The 25,259-nt window shown below is 47.6% G+C and overlaps 1 protein-coding gene across 3 annotated transcripts; it reads right to left on the minus strand.

The window, feature by feature from the left end:
* Window positions 1-582: 582 nt before the first annotated feature.
* On the minus strand, window positions 583-24,681 carry HAPLN3 (hyaluronan and proteoglycan link protein 3). 3 transcript variants are annotated; one of them, XM_053271664.1, is made up of 5 exons: window positions 24,476-24,681; window positions 8,988-9,167; window positions 6,736-7,104; window positions 3,070-3,372; window positions 583-1,461 (listed from the first exon to the last, which is right to left on the minus strand). In XM_053271664.1, the coding sequence occupies exons 1-5, from the start codon at window positions 24,609-24,611 to the stop codon at window positions 1,181-1,183; spliced, it is 1,269 nt and encodes a 422-aa protein (XP_053127639.1). In that variant the 5' UTR covers window positions 24,612-24,681; the 3' UTR covers window positions 583-1,180. The 3 variants fall into 3 exon arrangements, with proteins under 3 accessions (XP_053127639.1, XP_053127641.1, XP_053127642.1); XM_053271666.1 differs by lacking the exon at window positions 24,476-24,681 and adding an exon at window positions 19,784-20,341; XM_053271667.1 differs by lacking the exon at window positions 24,476-24,681 and adding an exon at window positions 14,960-15,021.
* Window positions 24,682-25,259: the final 578 nt, after the last annotated feature.

Here is a 25,259-nt window from a genome sequence, read left to right on the forward strand (position 1 = left end):
GGAAGAGCAGAAGGTGCCAAGTTCCCCCCTTGCAGCATCTCCAAGATATGGCTGAAAGAGACTCCTGCCTGCAACCTTGGAGAAGCCGCTGCCAGTCTAGGTAGACAATACTGAGCTAGTATTGACAATACTGAGCTAGACAATACTGAGCCAATATACAGAAGAGAGCTGTTCTTGTGGTAGCAAGCATGACTTGTCCTATTAGCTAAGCAGGGTCTGCCATGGTTGCATATGAAAGGGAGACTAGAAGTGTGAGCACTGGAAGATATTCCCCTCAGGGGATGGAGCTGCTCTGGGAAGAGCAGAAGTCTCAAGTTCCCTCCCCGGCTCCTCCAAGATAGGGCTGAGAGAGACTCCTGCCTGCAACCTTGGAGAAGCTGCTGCCAGTCTGTGAAGACAATACTGAGCTAGATAGACCAATGGTCTGACTCAGTGTATGGCAGCTTCCTATGTTCCTAGATGGACCAGTGGTCTGACTCAGTAAAAGGCAGCTTCCTGTGTTCCTATGACACAGCCTCTGCCCTTGTTGACGTGACATCCTTTCCGCACCTGAGATGCTTAAAAATCAGCCAAGAGGCAAAGTATCCTTATGATGATTTAATGCCAGCTATGGGGTCACTAGTGCTGCACCCAGCCACTGCATAGTGTCCTGAACTTTTTAAACACTCAGCTCACCTCCAGCATCCACTGGGGAAAGCAATCAACAGATTACAAAACCTTAACGCTAGCAAAAAAAAGCAAGAAATCTCACACTGGGAGCCGGAATCCTTTGGTGAGATGCCATTCTTCCAGAGTCTGTCCAGATGAACAGAAGGCGGCTTCTCAGCCTCATCAATAGACGTCAGCTTGACTCCACTCCAGAGAGTTTGACCCTACCCCAGACCAAGAAACAACATCTCAGAGGTTCCCCCTACTGCTGAATCCCATGGGCAATAGAACCGAAAGATTTTCCTGTCAGCACGGAAGCCACTTAAAAGGCGACATCACAGGAAGGACGCCTCCTTTCCCCTCTCATTACAACCCTGTAAAAAACAAAGAGACCCCAAACCAACCTCTCAAAAGAGACAATTAAGAAACACCCCCAGAGACTGGCCCTCAAAATAGTAAACTCTGGGCAGCAAGCAGAAGGATGGTGTCCGCTGGTGGAGGGACCTGGCCCCACCTCCCTTCTGATCTTCACTTAGCTCATCTTGAAGCAGTAGACGCCAAACCTCCCTCCTTGAGGAAAACCAAAGCTTCTGACGCCCGGTTCCGGAGGGCCACAGTTGGGCCGGGGAGAGGAGATGGGGTAGCGGACACTGCCATCCGCCAGCCAGCCAGCGTCACATCGGTCCAGGCTGCGGAACTTCCACGCCGAATAGAGTTGGCCCACCTTGGCAATCTCGGCCTGGTCATCCTGGCACGCCTGCTTGGCCTCCTCCAAGGTGAGCGTCTGAGGGTGAGCCAGATAATAGACTTTCCCTGTTGGAAGAAGCCGCCAACGTGTTATTGGGCGATGGCAGAGGAAAGCCAGGTAACATCCTACCCAATCGCAGGGGAGCTGATGCTCTTACCGCCCCGCCCCGCCTCGCTTTTGCTTCTGCGCCGTTGGTAATGTATTTATTTCTTGGCTGAATTCCATGCACAAAACCTCTTTGGGTCTACACGCACGAGGCGACCCACAGCTTAAGGCACTTTACTAGGCACTTTACTTGGCACTCCAGGGAAGAGGGGAAAGTGGACACTGGGGTACCGTGGCCACTGCATGGGACCATTCTGGAAGAGGAGGAAACAAAATGGCGGCCATTGCCAGCTGAATATGAATATTTATATGCCGCTTTTCAACAAAAGGTCCCAAAGTAGTTTACACCACACACACACAAACACACACACACACACACATACGTGTGTGTATATGTGTGTGTGTGTATGCATATATACACAGTGTCCATCTTTCCCTCCAGATATATGTGTGTGTGTGTGTATATGTGTGTGTGTGTGTGTGTGTATAGATATAGATATAGATATAGATATAGATATAGATATAGATATAGATATAGATATAGATATAGATATAGATATAGATATAGATATAGATATAGATATAGATATGGTTTTAAAAAGAAACATCAGGCAGATACCAGTCACAACCCCTGGAGAGATGCTGTGCTGGGGACGGATAGGGCCAGTTGCTCTCCCCCTGCTCAATAAAGAAAATCACCACTTTAAAAAGCTGTCTCTTTGCTCAGTTAGCAGGAGATGGCTTGGCTGGGGTCAGGCAGATGGAGCAGGCCTGCGTGCCTCTCCTCTGAAGGAGTCAGCTGTTGATGCAGGGCCATTTGCTAATGGATCAGGATCTTTCTAGGGATCCACAACCGGAGACCACCACCCCACCCCCTGGGCCAAATCCTGAATACCGCCACCTTCCCTTCCCAGTTGCCAGGCCAGAGGAAGGGGAGGCGTGTGGGGGGAGCAGCAATTGTGAGAAGAAGAAAAACACTCATTGCAAGCTGTATTGCCCAGCAACCTTGCAGGAGGCTGAATTCTGGTTCCTCACTGGAAGACAAGGAGGCCACAGGGCAGGAGATCTAAAATTCAGAACCCATCTCTATCACCTCTTTCCCACTACCCCTATGATAGGGGTAGGAAACCTTGGCCCTCCAATTGTGCTTGAACTACAATGCTCATCATTCCCAGTCACAATGTATTGTGGTTTCCTCCTCCTGGCCCAAGACCTTGACCCTTGTTTGACATGGTCTTCATACCTCCTCCTCTCATCCTTGCTTGATGCTCCAGAGATACCTTTTAAAGTGGCGATTCTCTTATCTATAGCGGGGTGGGGGGAGCAACTGGCCCTATCCGTCCCCAGCACAGGCTGTTGCTGGTGTCGACCTTATGTTTCTTGTTCGAGTGTGAGCCCTTTGGGGACAGGGGACCAGCTTATGTATTTATTATTTGTTGTTCTCCGTAAGCCAGCTGGAGAACTTGGGTTGAAGGGCGGCATATCAGGATTTGTCGCCGTCCTCGTCAAGCCCGACCTCCAAGCCGTCTCCCCACAAGCCACCGACTAGCCAGGGAACGGCCGCTCACCTTTCAAGGCGGACGAGAAGCAGAAGACATCGTAGCGATGGAGGTTCTTGTGGCGCTCCCCGTAGTTGCGGATGCCGGGGGCCAGGCCCTTCCCCCCGCAGGGCTCCCGCGGCAGAGCGATGGGGTACTGGACCGTGCCGTCCGTCAGCCAGCCGGCATTGCACCAGTCCAGCCCTTCCGACCACGCCTTGAAGAGCTGCTCGAAAGAGGCGATCACGGCGTCCTGCCGCTCGCAGGCCTTCTTGGCCTCGTGGAAGTTGAGCGTGTAGCGCCCGTGGTGAGGCTGGTAAGGGAAGACCACCCCTGCGGGACGGAGAGTCGGACGGTGAGGCTTCCATGCCCTCAGAGGACCAGGATGAGGAGCTGTCTCCAGGCGGCAGGTCGCCAAAGGCCCCTTCACACGTTATGATCAACGCTCGGACAATGAGTGTACAGTGCGCACAGATACAGTTCTGCACACAGGGACAGTCCTTCGCACATGCGATACTGAACACAGCTCCAGGCCTGTCTGTGTCCTGCATTTGAAGGGCCCGCATCCCGGTTCCCTTTGGAAATGAACCCAGGCGCTGTCATTCACACAAACACATGTATGAGTGTGCAGACATCTCTACACCCGTGCAGCATGATGTCTGAATCGGGCTCAAGACTTCTCTCAGCTAGGAGTCTTGTTTTGTTCATATTTTCGTCCTTCCCATACATATGAATTTGCCCAAGACCCATGGAGATTTTGAAAAATCAATACATGCTGGCCAATGTGTTTTTGTATACCCCTGCTAACTGAACTAACAGGCACGTTTAAACTGCCGGTTCTCTGATACTTAGCAGGGCGGGGAGCAACTGGCCCTATCCATCCCCAGCACAGCATCCCTCCAGTGGCTGTTGCTGGTGTCTACCTTGTCTTTCTTTTTAGAGTGTGTGTCCTTTTGGGACAGGGGATCATCTGATTATGTATTACTCGTGTGTCTATATAAACCACTTTGAGCACTTTTTGCTGAAAAGTGGTACAAATATTTGTCATTGTGATAGTACTTATGACCAATGTAATGGCAATACGGTGCATTTCAATGTGTTCAAGATTAATATTGTTCACTCAAGTGAGCGTATCAGAGGAGCTATCTTCATTTTGCAGCTGTCCGCCTTCCTGCCTTCCTCCCTCTTCCTTCCTTCCCTCAATATATTGAGCCTATTCTCACGACCACAGATTCCTGGGTAGGACAGGGTTAACCCAGGAGTCCGTGGTCCTCTGAGGAACTAGGAGGCCTCCTGACCCAGCAGCTCTGAACCTGAGTAGGCCAAATCCGCTGCCCAGGTTAAAAGTGAGGTAGGACAAAAACTGAGCCCACCCTGCCTTTTCTTTTTTTGCCATCTGAAGCACTGGTGCAATTTCAACTGTACTGTGGCTGCCAGCAGCCATGTTTACCATAGAGTCCTGTGGCTTGCAGGGCCAGGGAGAAGAGAGCTGCTGCACTCCTGAGGGCTCTCTGCTACTGGTGCAGTGCGTGGTGGGATACTGGAGGACCCAGCTCAGGTTTTTCTTCCCTCGTGGAGTGTGCAGCAGCCTGTGTGTGTGAAGGTAAACCTAACCAGGGGCTTGGATCATCTGGGAGGCATACAGTCGTGAGAACAGGCTCATTATCAAACAAATAATGGCTGCAGGTAGGTTGGGAAACGAGGAAAAGGCTGAAGCATTACAGCAATTGTAGCCAATTAGAAAAGTATGCATTTGTTTCCAGGAGGTGGTCCCTTGCTTGGAGGAAGAGCATTTTAGAGATTTTAGGGAGCGGGTAAAATGGGGGTGAAAAGGGGACTTTATCAGTGACAGAGGTAGCAGTACCTTCTCTGGTTGCCTGGCAGTCACCGTTTCCCCACCCCACCCAGAGGTTCCCCAGGAATGACCTTATGGTGTCACACAATGTCGATTCCAAGGGACTTCAGGAGATGGTAGCGACCGGCCTCCCCAGAAGGGTAGCACTGCTCTTGCTGGAAGAGAGGGACACCACCGCTGTGAAACTGGCAGTAGTGACCCCAAATGGTGAGCTGGGACAGTCGGTGTGCAATTTTTGCACGCACACACACACACATGCACCCTCCTAAATTTTGAGGCAAACATCCTCCCAGGAGACGTCTTGGCTGTGTGCTGGCTCCCAGCAGGCCCCCAAACTGCCGTTTATCATGGCCTTTCTCAACCCACGTCTGGAAGATTCCCAAGCATCAAAAGAAACCACAAGGTGGGCTCCCCTCATTGAATAGAGGCAGAGTGTGACTTTGCATGGTCTTCTCTTGGGCTTCAGAAACAGGGCATCGAAGTCAACCTAAAATAATGATATAGGGTAGTGGCGACACCTGGTGGCCTGGAAGAGGAATAAACTCTGTGTGGTTCTGGGGTGTTTCCAGGTGGGAAAATGCTCTGTTTGACATGTGAAGGTCTTTTTGCTCTTCAGATCACATCTTAGGCTGTCATACAGTTTCACAGCATCGTCTGCAGAAATGCTGCTTGTGCCTTTCCCGTTTCCGGGAAATGGGAATTTCCCGGCATTTCCTGGCCCGTTTCCTTCAGCCCCGCCGTAGCGCTGCATTGGATGTTGGGGATGAGAGCTGGTCTTGCGGTAGCGAGCAGGAACTGTCCCCTTCACTAAGCAGGGTCTGCCCTGGTTTGCATTTGGAAGGGTGACTCCATGCAAGCACTGTCTGCTTTAAGATATTCTTTCTAAGGGCTGGGGTCACAGCTCAGTGTGGTAGTGCATTTGAGGTCCCAATTTCACTCCCTGACATCTCCAGGTAGAACTGGGAAGGACTCCTGCGTGAAACCTGGGAGAGCTGCTGCCAGTCAGTGCGGACAATGCTGAACTGGATGGAGCAATGATCTGACTCAGTAGACAGCAGATCATGAAAATCTCACTATAAATAATCTCTATGGGGATGAGACCATAGCTAAGTGTCAGAGCACCTGCTTGCATGCAAAAAGACCCAGATTTAGTCCCTGGCAGGATCTCCGGGTAGGGCTGGGAAAGACTCCTGCCTAAAACCTTGGCAAGCCACTGCCAGTCAGTGTAGACAATACTGAGCTAGATGGACCAAGAGTTGGACTCAGTAGAACACCACTTCCTATATCCAGTTAATGATTGGAAGCTTCATGGCTCAGTGACAGAGCACCCACTTTGCACATAGAAGGTCCCCGGTCCAATCCCTGGCAGCATCTCCAGGTAGGGCTGGGAAAGACTTCTGCCTGGAACCTTGGAGAAATGCTGCCAGTCAGTGGAGACAATACTGAGCTGGATGGACCAATGGTCTGAACTCAGTAGAATGCAGCTTCCTACATTTCATTATTATTAACCCCTGCTAACTTGGCAAAGAGGCACCTTTTAACATGGGGATTCTCTTTTATTGAGCAGGGGGAGAGTAACTGGCCCTCTCCAACCCCAGCACAGCATCCCTCCAGTGACTATTGCTGGTGTCTTATCTTATGTTTCTTTTTAGATTGTGAGCCCTTTGGGGACAGGGAGCCATCTTATTTATCTGTTATTTCTCTGTGTAAACCACCCTGAGCCATTTTTGGAAGGGCGGTATAGAAAGCTAATAAATAAATAAATAAATAAATAAATAAATAAAACTAAGACACTATACACAACTCTGTTGGCAGCCCTCTGGCTGGCCCCGTCCACTCACCTCGCAGCTCAAGGTCCACAATCCCACTCTCATCTTCTAACCCATCGATGATCTCGCAGCGGTACCTCCCGTAGTCATGCAAACGTACGTCCTGGATCACCAGAGACACCTCTTGGGGAGACCCCTGCCGCAGGTGGGCGCGCCCCCGGAACTCCCCGAAGCTGCGGTGCTTGGGTCCCACGGCCACCAGCACGTCCTGGTCCTTGGTGTTGTCCTCCCGCAGCTTGGACCACTTGATGCGGATACGGCGCGGGGCCTCCAGTTTGGGGACATAGTGGTAGCTGCAGGGCAGCGTGACGTTCGCGCCCCGGTAGGTGAAGAGCGTCTCGTATGAAGTCTCAACCACCAACTTCACCCCGTTGAACTGAACTGAAAGGAGGAAAGCATCAGGGAAGGATTCGGGATTGCCGCACAGACCGCCCTCCTCCACCCGTGATTGGCTGACTGCATGCTGAACCATTGCTAGCAAAGAGGCACCTTTTAAAAGTGGTGATTCTCTTGTATTGAGCAGGGGGAGAGCAACTGGCCCTATCCGTCCCCAGCACAGCATCCCTGCAGTGGCTGTTGCTTTTTGTCTAGCTTATGTTTCTTTTTTTAGATTGTGAGCCCTTTGGGGACAGGGAGCCTATCTATCTATCTATCTGTCTGTCTGTCTGTCTATCTATCTATTACTATGTATACAGCTTTGGGAACTTTTGTTGAAAAGCGGTATATATATATATTCATCATATTCATATTCAGCCTGACTGACAGGTTCAGAAAATTAGCCCTGAGTTTTCCCATTGAAATGTATTTAATTCATTCATTTATCATCTTGATATACAGCCAGATAATATGTGTGTATCCCTAGGCGGTGTACATAATTCAAAATAGAACAAATGAAAAACCAGAATAAAAGTAATGAAAACAATTTTACAGAATAAAAGCAGTTGCAAATTAATTTAATAACAAGTAAACTTGCACCACCGAGAGACCTTCAAGGCCAGGCTGAAGACAGATCATCCTGGAGAGGATTTCTCTATGTGGTCGCGAAGAGTTGACACCAACTTGACGGCACTTAATCAATCAATCAATCAAACTTGTCACATTAATTTCAATGCATAATGAGTAAGTACTCATGAGTAACTTCAAAACATTTCGATCTGGGGGTGTGTGTCTGTACATACACACAGAGTCATGGGCACATGCACACACATACAATCTCTATGGGGTACCAAAGCTGACGCTTTTTAATAGAAGAGGTACACTTGATAAAAACTTGCAGAATGCCTGGAATAAGAGATGGTAGGCAGAGGGATACCCAGTTTATAGAGAAAGTGAACATGTTTTTAATGTACTGGGATTCAAAGATATAGGATACTGCCCAGCCATATAACTTATCAGGAGTTACATAATTACATTTATATAGAATAATATCTTTTCGTTTGGTTTTTGTAAGCCGGGCTTGATGAAAGTTAATAAGTTTGGTTTCAAAATGTCAAAGGATCATATAAGTATGAACAGAATTATTGATATGAATTACCTTAGTCTCATAGTAAACATAGATTATATGTGCACATCTCACCACATGTATTTGTGGTGTGTTTTTCCCTTTTAAAAAAGTGTGCTTCCTTAAAGAGGAAGGGTGAAAATATACTTAACGGAGATCTATCCCAACACAACCAGTGGACTCCTGTGAACTGGAGGAGAGCTGGCCCAAATGGTAGCAAACATGAATTGTCCACTTTGCTAAGCAGGGTCTGCCCTGGGTTACATTTGCATGGGTGACTGCATGTGAGCGCTGTCAGCTGTAAGGTATTCCCCTTAGGGGATGGTGGGAAAGCATCTTCAGATTGCATGCAGAAGGTTCCAAGTTCCCTCCAAGACAGGGCTGAGACTCCTGCCTGCCACCTTGGAGAAGCCGCTGCCAGTCTGGGTAGCCAGTTCTGAGCTAGACAGACCAATGGTCTGACTCAGTAGAAGGCAGCTTCCTATAATCCTAGGCTAGTAACATTTCATTCCAATGCTGAACGGAGCTCTTGAATTCCATAGCAGCCAATGGAGTGCCAAATGGATGCGGGGTGAGCCAACCAAGGGGCTCACCTTGCTCAACCAATGAGATCTTTGTGGCTTCAAAAGATCTTGCTTTTGACACGTGCTTTTGAAACTTCTTCCAAGTCCTCCAAGACCAGTTCTTGCCTCCCACCCAAGCACGGGTCCTCCCTGCCCTTCCCTGCGTCCAGGGAACATGACTCCATCCTGCTCACACCTACCTTCCCCATTGCCATTAATATCGCCGTTGTCATTCATGACGCGGTCGTAGTAGAAGCCATTGTAGAAGGGAAGGCCGCCGTGGCCTCTGTCGGTCTGCTGCAGCATCACAGTCAGGAAGAAGAGGAGCATGTCTCTTGCGGAAGATTCTAGAACAGGAGCCACTGAATGCCACTGAATGCCTGCCAGTCAAAGGAGAAAAATGCTGTATTCACCTGAATCCTGAATCCAACTGGTTAATATTTAGGGACATGTTAGGGGTGTCTTTCCACACAACAGCCCCTTCTGTTGTATGAGGTGGGGCCATTTTAAGCAACGCATAGCAGATGTTGAAAACCAGAGTGATCTTGCACAAATTCCTGTAGGTAATTTCTTAGGTCACTCCACAAATGATCCAAAACCTGCTCAATATTTAATTTAATTTAGTTACCAAGTCTCAGAGAAGAGCCTTCTCCCTTGCACGATTAAATGCAGATATAAAAAGACTCCCATTAACAATCGGATTTGTCCTTGTGGGCAGGGCGTAGAAACGGTGACTCATGCTTTACTATATTGTTGATTTTATAAGGATATTCGTTCTGAACTGATTTCCCCTCTTTCATTGAATATCCCTGGTAGAACTGAGGACAGCAGGGTATGTTTCTTTTCTGTTAGCAGACTGTAGTGAATGTATAACACGTAATGTGGCTAAATTTTGTGCAGCAGCAATTAAGGTTAGAACTAAATTGTTTGAGTAAATGGTATAGAAATGATTTGGTTAAAAAAAATCTCACACACACAAACACACACACACAAACCCTATCAAACGAGTTGTATTGTTTTGTTTCTGTTATGGGTCATTGACCATAATAAAGATTCATTCATTCATTCATTCAGGTGGGGCCGTCGTTCAGTGATGGAGCATCTGCTTTGCATGCAGATGGCTCCATGTTCAATCTGCAGCATCTTTAGGAAGAGCTGGGAGAGACGCCCTCCCGGAAACCTTGGAGAGCTGCTGCCAGTCTGTGTAGACAATAGTAAGTTAGGTGGATCAAAGGTCTGACTCAGTATAAGGCAGCTTTTTGTGCTCATCAGGAGCATACATGGCTCGGTGGTACAGGTCTGTTTTGCACGGAGAAGGTCCCAGGATCAGTCTACAGGTAGTGCTGGGGAAGTCCTCCCATTTAGACCCTGGAGAGCTGCTGCCAGGCAGGATAGACAATACTGAGCAAAAGGGAACCCTAGTTAGATTCAGTAGAAGGCAGTAGAAGTCTGTACCAAACTGGGATGAATTTCAGAAATACTAGCAAACTCCCTTCCAGCCAACAGAGGGCGCTGCGAGTCCACCAAGTTTCCCCCTTAGTACTCTCCGGCTTAGGGATTTGATTTCTCACAAGGCAACGTTACACCCTACTTTGGAAACTGCAGGCTGTGTGTGTGTGTGTGTGTGTGTGTGTGTGTGTGTGTGTGTGTGTGTATAAAAGGAGGAGGCTATCCTCAGTAAGACAGTATTTTCTCATTCTTAGGAACACAGGAAGCTGCCATCTACTGAGTCAGACCATTGGTCCATCTTTTTCAGAAATGTCTACACTGACCGGCAGCAGCTCTCCAAGGTGGACGGCAGGAGTCTCTCCCAGCCCTACCTGGAGATGCTGCCAGGGAGTGAACCTGGGACCTTCTGCATGCAAAGCAGATGCTCTGCCACTAAGCTACGGCCCCATTCCCAAAGGTGGCATATGTGGGTCTCCCATCCAGGCACTGATCACATCAGGACCTGCTTAGCTTCAGCAAGGTGGCTGCACTGTGGGTCCTTAGCTCATTTCCCCCACCCAGTTCAATGCTGGCTGCATCACTGCCGGGGGGGTGGGGGCGTTCTTTGGTCACAGATACAGAATTGAGTAATTTCAAAATATTTTTGAGCAGAATTTTTCTTTAGATTGGGGAAAAAAACACGCTCCATTAAGTGCATATTTAATGGTGTCCAAGCAGAAAGCAGTGTTTCCCAAATGACTGATAGCAGGTCAGTGTTTTAGAATTAGACTTTGGGGCATGCTTCACTGTTGCACCTGAAAAGGTTGGCTTTCAGAGTGCGGAAAAGTACTTGGGAACATAGCAAGCTGCCCTATACTGAGTCAGACCCTTGGTCTATCTAGCTCAGGATTGTCTTCACAGACTGGCAGCGGCTTCTCCAAGGTTGCAGGCAGGAATCTCTCTCAGCCCTATCTTGGAGATGCTGCTGCCAGGGAGGGAACTTGGAACCTTCTGCTCTTCCCAGAGCAGCTCCATCCCTTAAGGGGAATCTCTTCCAGTGCTCACACATTAAGTCTCCCATTCATATGCAACCAGGGCAGACCCTGCTTAGCTAAGGGGACAAGTCAAGCTTGCTACCACAAGACCAGCTCTCCTCTCTAAGAATCAGCTGCCTCCAGAGCAGCTCACCTAAAGGGTGGTCCGTCCATGTGCAGAGGTGCTCTTCCCCCTGGACCTCTGGGCCAAAGTCCGGGCCTCCACACTCCCTAGGGGGCCCCCAAATCCTCTTTAATCTGTCGGGCAGCAGCAATATTGGAAGATACTGAAAGGCATGCTCTTATATTGCACAGGAGGAGGCAACGGTAAACCCCTCCTGTATTTTACCCAAAAAACCCGCCACAGAGGTCACCAGGAGTCAACACCGACTCGACGGCACACTTTACCTTCACCTTTGCTCTGGGCATGCCTCCTACAGATGCACAACAGGCACCCCCCTCTGAGAAGGGTCCGTCTGCTGCTACTCTGTAATGGGAGCCATGGAGGCCTCCAGTTCACTCTAAAAATGAGGACCAGTGCCCCAAAGAGGAGGCCAGAGCAGTAACTCATGAAGAGTTGCAGTAGTCAGCCTCCTCTTTAGATGGGTGCCTTGGACTCATAAGGTAAAGTGGGCCATCAAGTCGATTTCGACTCCCGGCACCCACAGAGCCCTGTGGTTTCCTTTTGGTAGAATACAGGAGGGGTTGACCATGGCCATCTCCCGCGCAGTCTGAGATGATGCCTTTTGGCACCTTCCTATATCGCTGCTGCCTGATAGAGGTGTTTCCCATAGTCTGTCTGGGAAACATACCAGCGGGGATTCGAACCAGCAACCTTCTGCTTGTTAGTCAAGCATTTCCCCACTGAGCCACTTAAGGTGACCCTTGGGCTCATAGGAGCCTTGAATTGTCTCGTGCGTCATTCGTGTTTTCCCGATAAGCAAGTTGAGAATTACTAGCACAAGGATATGACCATTTAAAAACACCCCAAACCAGACAGATGCAGAATGAGCTCATTCTGGCTTCCAGTGCATTTCAAGGAAACTGTCAAGATGGGTTGAGTATTCATTCCATTTTATTATATTCACCCTTGTATAAATGTCAGACACAACATTATCCCCTGATGTTCCCTCCAGAAGGTCAAACTTAGATGTGACGTGTGAATTCCAGGATTGAAACTTCCCAAATCTTTGTGTGTTTTTTTAAATCAGGGCCACAGTGTGGAGAGGAGGGGCAATCATTTATGCCCCCCCAACTGTAGCCCTGATGCAAATCCCCCCCCCCTTCCCAAGCTACAGTGATTGTAGGGAAAACGTACAGACATAATTCCATTCTGTAGCAAATGGCCACTTGCGAGGGGAGCAATTAGGATCATAAAAACATAAGAACGTCAGAAACTGCTTTCTACTGAGTCAGGCCATTGGTCCGTCTAGCTCAGTATTGTCTACACTGACTGGCAGCAGCTTTCCAGGGTTTCAAGCAGGGGTCTTTCTCAGCCCTACCTGGAGATGCCGCCAGGGATTGAATCTGGGACCTTTTGCACAGAAGCAGATGCTCTACCATTGAGTTTCGCCCCATCCCCAAATGTGATCACATTGTGGAGAAAGGGTTTTTTTGGGGGGGGGTTAAAGTCAAGCCTGGCCCCAAACCAAAACATTCCCTCCACCCCACCCCACCCCACAGTTGCTTTTTCAAAAAGAAAAGAAAAAGACTTCAGGAGTTTGGGCCCTGGAGTGGGGGAGATGAACTATTTCATGCTGTTTTCACAACAACCCTGTTAGGTAGGCTATGGTGTTGGCTTATGTCATCACAGCTCAGTAGGCATCATGATTCAGCAGGGATTTGAACCCAGATCCAAATCCAGCACTCTCTATCCACTCCCTTGAAAGTTTGCAAACAATTGAACAAAAACCAGATTTTAAACCCCTAAAATTCCTGCTCGCAGTTCTCCCTCTCACAAAACATGGACTGCCGCTCAATGAAGTGGACCTGCTTATTTTCACATTGTATATGTTTTTTTTTAGACAGACAGCCTCTCAAATTCTGCTAAAGCTTGGATGCCTTGAAGAACTACTTCATGGACAGTTCAGAATATGGGCAACAACGAACATCACAGGTAGGAATCCAACAGGACATTCTCCTGCACACGTGCCATTGAAATACATGGGATCTCCACAAGAACCCCCATGCATTTCTATGGGGCTTGCACAGCAGGACTCCCCACTGGTTTCTGCCCCTTTTTGCATTCAACTGCAAAAACCCATCCTGCTCTCTTAACTCTGCCTTAACCGAAATTCCCCCTCCATTTTAGAAGGCGCAGACACCAAGACACCAGCAAACAAATACTTCCAGTTGAGGTTTCCAACAACACATGCACAAGAAATCATATCCTGCCCAGAAGCATGCACCTGTATGTTTTTATATGATAGCTCAGCTGAACCTCCAAATTCAGAGACAGTCTACCTTGGATTTGCAGCTGTTGGTGACCACGGAGAGGGGCTGGACAGCGCCTTCACACCCTGCCTGTGAGCTTCTGGATGTATCTGGCTGGCTGATGTTCGTATATTGAGTTAGACAGACTGTAGTCTGGCTTAGCAATGCTATTTTTATATTGTGCTATTAGTTGAATCACTCCAGTTCCTTCTCTTCTGCCAACACTTTCCACAATAGTCCATTCCATACCCCATTTTCATTTAACTGTCTCATACTTCCTAGTTTCTGGAGGAGAGCTGGTCTTGTGGTAGCAAGCACGAATGGTCCTCTTTGCTAAGCAGGGCCTGCCCTGGTTTGCATTTTAATGGGAGACTACATGTGTGAGCACTGTGAGATATTCCCCTTAGGGGATGGGGCCACTCTGGGAGCAGCTTTATGCCTGCATGCAGAAGGTTCCAAGTTCCCTCCCTGGCAGCATCTCCGAGATAGGGTAGAGAGAGATGCCTGCTTGCAACTTTGGAGAAGCCGCTGCCAGTCTGTGTAGGCAATCCTGAGCTAGATGGATGAATGGTCTGACTCAGTATATGGCGGCTTCCTATGTTCTCACTAGAAAACTCTCCTATAAGGGATAGGAAAGCTTCCATTACTGGAAACGGCCCACAGGATTCTCCATCTCCATCCCCCAAGCACACCAATGCAGCCTTTCCCAACACAAATCTGTTATTGTCCCTGCAGACCCTCCTCTTCTTAAACAATGGCTGTGCAATCTCTCCCCGTCTCTCAGCAGAACTGTTGACTTCTTAAGATTTGACCCATCAGGCTGAGGATTCCCAATCTGGCACCCACAGATGTTGGACTAAAACACCCATCACCCTCTGCTGCAAATTGTGGCAAGGGATGATGGGAGTTGCAGTCCGACATCGGGGGGGGGCAGACTGGGGAGCCCTGCATTAGCCCAGATCTTTCATCATCCGTCATCCACATTTTAATGGTACTTTCCTTTCTGAATCACCTTCTGTCCCAGGATCTTCCAACAGAAACCTTGGCTGTCACTTCCAGAAGACCTCGCACTGACTTACACCCCAAAATATGGACGAATTCACAGTTATAATTTTTTGCCATGTAATAACTGTGGGAAAGGGAGGAAAATTACACACTCCGCACAAAGATTCTCCTTGCACTGTGTTTATGGTCTGCCTTGCCTTCTATCGTCACTTCCATGAAAGAGGAATGAATTTTAAAAATCAACTTACAGGACTATCAGAGTACCAGCCTACCTCGGGGCTCAGTGGAGCATCACAATTTGCACTGTGTTGTATATTATATCATTGGATACACCACATTAAGCTCTGTTAAGTCCTGTTGATTTCAGTGGCGGAGTAAATAACGTGCTTCAGTTTCTCTCACTGAAAAAAAATAGGATTTTGAAGGACTTAATTTCAGCTAAATTACAGCCATGGTAGCTCTGCTGTGGTTAGGTACATAGGAATATGGCAAGCTGCCATATACTGAGTCAGAGCCTTGGTCCATCCAGCTCAGTACTGTCTACACTGACTGGCAGCAGCTCCTCCGAGGTTGCAGGCAGGAGTCTCTCTAAGCCCTACCTGGAGGTGCTGGCAGGAAATGAACCCCCAGATCTTTTGCATGCAAAGCAGATACACCACCACTGAGTTATTGCTGATCCACTGGGGGTGCATCAGAGTTTAATGTTGCAATCCATTCACCGGGAGGCAACCCTATTAAAAAGACTGTGGGACACTTATTTCCAACAGTAAACATACATAGGGTTGCACTCTCAGTTCCATACATGAGTTTGCACTTTAGCAAAAGTGCTAGAACTTAGCATATGGTCCTTATTCAGGAACCTGAACTGAAGCATGAAAAGCGAACCATTGGAATGCAAATAATTACATTTCTGTACCGGCGAGGGAATGAGTTACGGGGAAAGCATCATATTCAGAAACGCAGAATATAAAATCATCAAAACATTGCCGAGTTTCCATCTGCTTTGCATACAGAAGGTCCCAGGTTCACTCCCTGGCAGCATTTCCAGGCAGGGCTGGGAGAGACGCCTGCGTGAAACCTTGGAGACACTGCTGCCAGTCAGTGTAGACAATACTGAGCTAGATGGACCAAGAGTCTGACTCAGCAGAAAACAGCTTCCTGTGTTCTTAGGGGAACTTGGAGCAATCATTTTGGTGTTGGGGAAGGGGCTGCAGTTCAGTGGCAGAGCATCTATTTTGCATGCAGTTCTCCAGTTCACTCCCTGGTAGCATCTCCAGGTAGTAGGGTTGGGAAAGACTCCTGCCCAAATTCTTGAAGAGCTGCTGCCAGGCAGTGTAGACAATCCTAGGCTAGATGGACCAAGAGTCTGACTCAGTATACGGCAGCTTCTTATGTTCCTACCTGGGCCCTTCATTCCTCCTGGTCTACCACCCTAACGATCCAAAGGTTTCCATGTGCCGTTGGGTTCTCAAGTGTGTTAGTCTGAGCCTCTCTTTCACTTTTTGCATCATGTGCAAACTGTGTTAATGCGGGAACCAATTTGGAAAAGAATTCAAGTGTCCATCCCAGCCAATGTAAACTTTATATTTGTGGCAAGTGCCAATTTATGACCGGAGCTGTTTTAAAGCTGGTTTAAATTTTTCAGGTGTGAAAATGAGAGAAGGTTTGGCAAAATCCATGGAGCTACCCTGTGGAAAGAAAGTTATTTTTAAAAAATAAAAAATAAATTTATGGGACTTCTTGAAGCAATCAGTGCCAGACGCAGCTTTAAATGTGGGCTAGAGCCAGCATAGCATAGTGGTTAGAGTGTTGGACTAGGACCAGTGAGACCTGAGTTTGAATCCTCATTCAACTGCAAACTCACTGGGTGACTCTGGGACAGTCATGTATCTCTCTGCCTAGCCTACCTCACAGGGTTGTTGTGAAGATAAAGATATCCATGTACTCCTCTGAGTTCCTCGCAAGGAAGAGCGGGATATGAATGTGAAAAGAAATTTAAAAATAAATAAATAAGTAAAGATTCAGGGCAATCAATGGAGTCCTGGGCTCATTTCATTTTATTTATTTATTTATTTATTTATTTATTTATTTATTTATTTATTTATTATTTAGAATACTCATCTCCTGCCCCTCCAGTGCACTACTGCTTGCGGTGGCTCACAACACTAAAATGAATACAAGATACAATAAAAGTAATAAAATGAACTCCATTAAACAGAAAAGTTATCAGATTAAAAACCACAATCATTATTAGGTTATTTTAAAAGCTAAAAACTGGAAATTATAAAAAGCCAAAGAACCTACCAGATATAACCAAAAAAATGGAGCATTAAAAAACCTCTTTTAAAAGATGTGTTTTTAGTTGTTTAAAAAAAAAAACCCTGAGGGAGGGAGCATGGTGAAGCTCTTCAGGGCAGGCGTTCCAAAGCCGAGGGGCCACAACCAAAAAGGCCCTGTCTCTAATTCTCGGAAACCAGATCTCTGTTAGTGGCGAGGTCATGAGCAGGGCCTGAGACAATGAGCAGAGAGCCCATGAGCATCCTTGCAGCAGCATTCTGAACCAGCTGAAGAACAAGGACTAGGTATGCAGTCTTATGGACGCTTACTTGAGAATAAGCCTCCCTAAACTCAGTAAGACTTACTGCTAAATATATAGGATTGCATGACAGCAATCCCATTGTGGGGGAGATGTGTTCCCCGCCCCCAATGAAGCCACGCCATGTGTTGTTTCAACCATGCAGAATCAGAGAATATTAAGAGTTGGGAAGGACCTTAGAGGTCTTCCAGTTGACCCCTGCTCAAGGCCGGAAAACATACACCCGACAGAATGAAAGCCTCAGTGCACGTACAAACAACACCGGAGCAAACTAGGAAATGCGCACGTTAGCATTGTCAGAATCTGCCTCATATTAAATAGATTTTTACAGTCCTGAATGGCCTCACAATCTCAGCGCTCTTTCAATATCCGCTCATCACTTCTACAAGATTTGTAGTAGGTTACCTGGGGCACATTTCGGATACTGCAAATGATACTTGTTGGAACCCTCTTCCACGCTTTTAGGGACACAGGGGCATAGGAAGCTGCCTTCTACTGAGTCCGACCCTTGGTCTGTCTAGCTCAGTATTGTCTGCACTGACTGGCAGCAGCTCTCCAAGGTTTTAAGCAGGAGTCTCTCCCAGCCCTACCTGGAGACCCCACAGGGGATTGAACCTGGGACCTTCTTCAAGCAAAGCAGAAACTCTTCCACTGAGCTACAGCCCCATACCCAAACGCAAGTTCAAGCCGGTTAGACTTACCCCTTTCTTAACATATGCATAGGAAACTGTCTTCTGCTGAGTCCAACCCTTGGTTCATTTAGCTCAATATGGTCTACACTGACTGGCAGCAGCTCTCCACGTTTTTGAGGCAGGAGCCGGAGTCTCTCTCCCAGCCCTACCTGGAAGCTTTTCACACAGGGCTTTTGAAGCCCTTTAACTCGCATCTCCTTCGGATTGGAGTGGGGGTGTTCACATATCGGCTAGGTTTATGTCGAAGTCCCTGCGAATTATTGGAGAGCAGTTCACACACAATTTGGGGTTTTTCACTGTGCATTAGAGTGTAGCCGGATTTATATCCGGGGTAAAAACAAACAACCCACTATTTGTGTCAGGTTTTTGGGGACAACTTTGAGTTTGCAGTAAAGCCTCCCTGTAAACTTGTGGTAAAACCTGCTGTGCACGAGATACAGGGGATTAAATCCGGGGCCTTCTTCATGCAAAGCAGATGCTCTACCTCTGAGCTATGGCTCTTCCTTCTATCTATCTATCTATTTATTTATTTATCTTATTTTTATACCGCCTGAGATGTACAGCTCTAGGTGGGGTGCAAAATTTTAAATAATATTTAAAAATCAGCACAGATTAAAATACACGAAACAAAACAGCAGCATTAAAACAGAAATAAAAACAGTCACATAAAACAATGATCCAAACAAATTATTATAGTTAGTTCTAATTAAAAGCCTGTGAGAACAGGTGAGTCTTGAGGATCTTCCTGAAAACATGAATGGAACATATGGAGCTGCCTTCTACTGAGTCAGACCACTGGTCCATCTAGCTCAGTGTTGTCTACACTGACTGGCAGCAGCTTCTCCAAGGGGTCTTTCCCAGCCCTGTATGGAGATTATGCCAGGGAGGGAACTTGGGACCTTCTCGCTATTCCACTGAGCTATGGCCCTATCCCCTATGGGAAATATCTTACAGTGCACACATGTAATCCCCTTGCCCGTCCAAATGCAAACCAAGGCAAACCCTGCTTAGCAAAGAGGACAGCTCATGCTCGCTCCCACACGACCCGGGCTGCTAGCCTCCCTTTCCTATCCCTGCGACAGTTTCCTTCCCCCAGGTGCAAGTCTGAGTGCTTGTTCTCATCTGAAAGCCTGCAACTTCAGTTTGGGCTCCTCCAACCTGTCTCTGTTGCATCTTCCAGCTTTTAGGAAACAACATAATTAGAGGGGGGGGGGTCTTGACACACACTCTGAAGCTTAAGTCGGTTTGTGCTGAAAACCAAGGCTGAAATCGGATTGTCTTTTGGATCACACAAGACTGGGGAAACCTTGCCTACAAAGAATGGACATTGACTAAGGGAGCCACATTCTATTCTAAGGGCATACAGTCACACGTGCTGCGAATAAGAGGAGGGGGGGGAGACGTTCCAAAGGGGTTGATTTTATTTTTAAATTTTGTAGGACCTCCTATTAACATTGTCTTCGCTCCGGGGAAAGAGGCTACTTTTCAGAGTCTGCACGACCCAGGGCTGGTCTCATGACAGCCACTGTGAAGATTTCACACGAGTCAAGCAGCTTCTGCCCCGGAATGATTCGCCTCTCATTGCTCACGCAAGCCCCCCGTGCCCGCTCCGGGACGTGTTGGCAGAAAGGCTGAGCCCCCCGAAGGACGTGCGGAATTGCAAAGTCCCTGCAAACGTCCCTCGGCTCCCTCCCGGGGGATGCGCGCGGAGTCCCCGTGGAGAAAAGCAGATGTGCGCGTTTCCGCGGATTCCGCTTCCCACCCCTGCAAGCCGCCGGAGCGCCACATTGCAGGACTCCGCTACTTACAATGCCAAGCCCGGTCAGTGTCCTTCTTGGCGAGGGATGGAAGAGCCCGGAGCGGCTTCGAGGTTTCGCCCTCGCTCCCGAGGAACTGGCGAGGGGCAGCGACGGTCCAGGCACGGAATGTGTGTTTTGGGGAGGCGGGGGGACGAAAAGGAAACAGCGGTGGGACAAGCCTCTGGGTGAGAGGGCCAGCCTCTTAAAGGGACAGGCACGCCTCGCCGAGACTCGAGGGTCAGGGCTGGGAGGCAGGCGGGAGGCGAGAAAGGATGGGGAGCTCAGCAGAGGATGGGGTGGCTTGTCTGGAAAAGGCGGGCGTACTCTATAGGGGATGATCCTGCTCTCTCGCCCTGGCTGTCGTTCTCGCTCTGTCTGGCTCTCCCTCCTTCCTTCCTTCCTTCCTGCTTTCTTTCTTTTCCTTCCTCCCTCCCTTTCTTTCTTTCCTGATTTACCTTGTTCTCTCTCTCTCTCTCTCTCTCTCTCCCCCCTCTCTCTCTTTCCTTCCCTGCCTTCTCTTGCTCTTTCTTTCTTTCTTTCTTTCTTTCTTTCTTTCTTTCTTTCTTTCTTTCTCTTTCTTCCTTTCTTTCCCTCCCTCCCTCCCTCCCTCCCTTTCTTTCCGTTTCTTCTTTAGCTTTTTCTTTCTTTCTTTCCCTTCCTGCCTTACCTTGTTCCTCCATTCCTCCCCTTCTTTCTTTCTTTCTTTCTTTCTTTCTTTCTTTCTTTCTTTCTTTCTTTCTTTCTTTCCCTTCTTGCCTTACCTTGTTCCCTCCCTTCCGCTTTGCCAGCATTTTCTGCCACATAAATGTGAGCGGAAGCTTGGGAATGTAAGGGCACACAATACTATCAATATGCCTGCACTTCACAGAGGACAAGAAGACAGGTCTCTGCCTTGAGGAAAATACAATCTAGAATTCACCAAAGGGAAGGTAATGGAGGAAGGACAGGTGGAAAGGAGGCAAGGGTGAACAAAGGCAGAGGGCCTTTACTGGTGCCAGAACTGATCACAAAAGGTTCTTAAAACATGTATTAAAACAAGCAGATTTTGCCACACCCCATGGTGCTTCATACTTGTATCCTCTCCCACTGTGTTTTTAGGGGCAACACCCCAATGCTGCACTTGTGCACAGACATTTCACTTGTGCAAGGCAGTTGCACCAAGTGTGAAGCTTGCGTTCCACACTAGTGTTGCACTAGCACAAATATCTTTCTGTGTGCCCACGGTGGCATGCCTCTTATGCTTTGTAGGAAGTAGGAACCTGTTGCCCTAGCGCACAATTCTGTAAATCTGCAAATTAGCACAGATTTAATTCTGCAAATCAAATTTGCATTCTGTAAGTTAGCACAACAATATGATCTTCTTCCACTAGCACAACTTTGTACATTGCAGTAGCCAAGATGTCACCCTTTATTGATTGATTGTTGTTGTTAAAGGCTGGAAGCAAGGAGACTAAGAAAGATGCCTGCCCTCATTGAGCAAGGCATATTAGAGGCATCCGATGAATTATTTCCCATATTATCATTGCTTGTCAAACATGCCAAGATGTTTGTAGCCTGGTGACTAACCTCTCTTTCCCCCCATGTGCCTGAACCTTTCCACACCATACTGTCATTGCTCTGAGCAACTACCCTATGCTCGGTCACCTGCTTTAAATCAGGAGTTTACTTACTGATTTTATTTTAGGAACATAGGAAACCGCCTTATACAGAATCACACCACTGATCCATCGAGCTCAGTACTGTGTGTCTACACTGACTGGCAGCAGCCTCCCAAGATAACGGGCAGGGGTTTCTCCCAGGCCTACCTGGAGATGCTGCCAAGGATTGAACCTGGGACCTTCCTGCATGCAAAACAGATGCTCATTAGTTATGGTCCCATGCTGATTTCATAGGCAGCTGCCTTTTACTGAGTCAGACCATTGGTCTATCTAGCCCAGGATTGACTACACTGACTGGCAGCAGCTTTCAAAGGTTTCAGGCAGGAATCTTTCCCAGCCCTACCAGGAAATGCCAGAGAGTGAACCAGAGAGCTTCTGCATGAAAAGCAGATGCTCTGCCACTGAGCTACAGCCCCATCCTGGTTTCACAGGAAGCTGCCTCATACTGAGTCAGACCATTGGTCCATCTAGCTTAGTATAGTCAACACTGACTGGCAGTGGCTCTCCATTTTCTGCCTCCAGCTGCTGATGTTTCTTAACATCACTCCATGCCTGATGTAAATATGGCCCCAGGGGAAATTATCCTCAGAGAAAAAGAAACCCTCAGAAAAACCCTCAGAAATTAATTCAGAGTTAATCCTGAACTCCATCAGCCAAGTGGAGTTTTGGCATCTCTCTTCCTCCCATATACACCTCATCCTTCCCCCAAGGAGTTCAGGGTCCTGTACATGGTATCTTGTCCCCTCTTTTTATCCGCACAACAACCCTGTGAGGTAGGTTAGGTGGTTAGGTGGGGAAAGTAGGTTAGGTGGGAAAAGAGTGAGTGGCCCAAGATAAGGTTGCCAGCCCTCCAGGACTGACTTGGAGTCCCCCAACTCAGCATCAATCTCCAGCCGGCCATTGAAAACAGCCCAGGAGATCTTAATGGCTTGATACCATATTTACCTGAAGAGTAGATGACTCTGAATTTAAGCCGAACCCCTTAGAAACAGCGGTTAAATACAGCTTATATATATGTACCCAAATGAAATAGGACTCTGAATTTAAGTGCATCCTTCCAATTTCTAACATCAAAGAACTTGGTGTGGGGGGGACTATTCATGGATTCTGGTAAATGCACTATTGTGAAAAATATTGGGGGAAATATGGGAGTGGGGAGACAATTTCAATAATAGCTTCAGTCAGAGTTGGCAACCTGAGCTCACGACTGGCTAGTGAGCTTAATGGCTCAGTGGTGAGTCACACCCAGAACTCCCTGATCCTAGTCCAAAGCTCTAACCACTACACCACACTGGCTCTCAAGCACACTCTGCCCTTGCTATTTTGGTGTGTTTTGAATTCATTTTCTCCTCCCATGTAAATTGTTTTAAGCTGTTGTGGCTGTTTTTATGACTTCTTTAGTTATGGTAATGGTGTTTATTTCATTTTTTTAAATGTCTCAGTCGCTGGGCAGGGTCCAGTCGATAGTAGTCATGATGACCTCAAATATGACTAAGTCCCATTGAAATTAATGGGACTTAAGTTAGTCATGACTAACTTGTCTCATTTATTTCAAGGGTGTTTAGTCATGACTAACTTTGTCTAGGTCCGGGCTTCCCAACCTGGGGTCCTCCAGATGTTTTTGAACTACAAGACCCCCTACTAAATGAACAAAAGAGGCACCTTTTAAAAGTGGTGATTCTCTTTATTTAGTAGGGGGAGAGCAACTGGCCCTATCCGTCCCCAGCACAGCACCCCTCCAGTAGCTGTTGCTGGTGTCTTTCTTATATTTCTTTTTTAGATTGTGAGCCCTTTGTGGATTGGGAGCCATTTGATTTATTTATTCATATCTATGTCTTAGAGAACTTTTCTTGAAAAGCGGTATACAAATATTCATTGAATTCGTATTCATATCATTCCCAGCCTCAATACATTGGAGCTGGGGATGATGGGAGTTGTAGTTCAGCAACATCTAGAGTACCACAGTCTGGGGGGGCCTGATCTAGGTCCAGTGTTGCATTTTGGATCGGTGCCTTTCATTACATATACCATAAGCCATCGTGAGTGCAATTTACCATAGAAAGGTGGGGCATAAATCAGAGCAATGGATACATAAAAAGGAAATAAAAAGCCCTCTTGTGTCCCTGCACCATTTGGGAAGACATGCATGGAGTGCTGGGAAGTGTAGTCCTTTCCCAGCACTTTCCTCTAGACTAGAGCTCTTAAGAGAGGGTCACTCCATCTCTCTTAAAGGGCCCTCCCAGCACTGAGAAAAGCACAGGACTCTGTAGAAGTCAGTGCAGTGAGAAATGGCTCTTGCATGGAAGGTTTTATGCCAAAGTGGCCCCTGCTTAATAAAATAAAATAATACTAATACTAATACATCATCATCATCAACAACAGCAGCAGCAGCAGCAGCAACAACAACAACAACAACAACAACAAGAACTTTATTTGTTAGCCACCGCCCCATAACAAATTATTCTCTGGGCAGCTCACAACAGAGGATTAAAACACACAATAAAAAATATATAGCACATTAAACCATAAGAGAACCACCCCCAAAAGGTGAAAATAAAATACAAAATTCATACAAAGCAGCTTAAAGACTCATTTTTAAATGTTAAAAATCAGATCAAATCTGAAAGTCAGAATTTAAAATTTAAAAGGCTGGGGTGGTCTTTACCTGGCATCTAAAAGAACAAAGGAATGAAGCCAGGCGAACCTCACTGGGGAGGCTATTCCATAAATGGGGTGAAACCACCAAAAAGGCCCTTTTCCTGGTAGCCACCCACCTCACTTCGTTTGGCAGGGGCACCCAGAGGAGGGCCTCCAAAGAAGATCTGAAGGTGCGGGTAGGGATATATGAGGCAAGGCACTCTCTCAGGTAGCCCGGTCCCAAGCCATTTAGGGCTTTAAAGGTTAAAACCAGCACTTTGCATTCGGCCCAGAAACAGACTGGGAGCCAGCACAGCTGACTAAGCAATGGGGTAATATGAACAAAACCTCCAGTCCCAGTTAATAATCTTGCAGCCCTATTTTGTAAACAACGAAGATCACTGACTTGAAAGGGAGCCTCTGTGCCCAGTTAGCAGGGATTTATCAGGGAGCGGTATGAGAAAATTGATGCCGCCGCCGTCGTCGTTGGGGAGTATGCTCAGGGTAAACACCAGAGAACCCAAGTTCATTCCGCTGTGCATTCCTCATTCGTGCTCATCATTGCTGAGGGCAGGTCTGTGGAGGAGAGGATGAATGAGACAAGGGAATTGGAAAGTTGTGTGTGCCGTGTGACCCCCCTGGCCTCTTAGCCCTCTGGGCTGAAGCTCCGTGAGGCAGTTTTGTTATTTTAGGCTGAGGAAATGGGGCCTGGGTCCAGGCTAGCCCTGCCCTGGAAGAGGAGATGTTGAAACTGAAAAGAAAACACACACACACACACACACACACACACACACACACACTTTTTTTGAAGCAACGACCTGCATTCCCAGCCTGGCCCATGCAAAGCAAGGCTGTCCTTTCAAAGGTATGCAGGCAGAGGCCAGGGCCTTGCCCCCCCTCCCCCCCACATATGGGTGGTACATCCCAGTGCGATGTCCCAACCACCACTCACCTGGACACTGCGGGAGATCTAAAGGCTTGTTCTAGGGGTGTTTCAAGGATAATTCATTTGGGGGAGCAAAGGGGGACTGTTCATAGGGGAGCGAGGATTTTGCTGTACATTAAATACTGATCGAGGGAAGGCAGTTGACGTTGGTCGTTTATTTCCCTTATTGGTGAAGCTTGCTTGACATTTTCAAACTGATTCAGAAATGGGCTATGCTGCCCTTAGAAAATTCTGTATTTGGGGA

Source organism: Hemicordylus capensis, chromosome 10 (assembly GCF_027244095.1).
Source record: "Hemicordylus capensis ecotype Gifberg chromosome 10, rHemCap1.1.pri, whole genome shotgun sequence".
NCBI classification, from domain to species: domain Eukaryota; kingdom Metazoa; phylum Chordata; class Lepidosauria; order Squamata; family Cordylidae; genus Hemicordylus; species Hemicordylus capensis.

Bases quoted from the DNA above. Each gene is read 5' to 3' on its own strand.
- HAPLN3 (XM_053271664.1), bottom strand. From the start codon at position 24,611: ATGCACAGCGGAATGAACTTGGGTTCTCTGGTGTTTACCCTGAGCATA. The intron at 9,168-24,475 runs GTCAGTGATCTT...TTTGACTGGCAG, and splicing joins GCACAGAGGCTCCCTTTCAA to GCATTCAGTGGCATTCAGTG. The intron at 1,462-3,069 runs GTGAGCGGCCGT...TTCTTCCAACAG, and splicing joins CTTCTCGTCCGCCTTGAAAG to GGAAAGTCTATTATCTGGCT.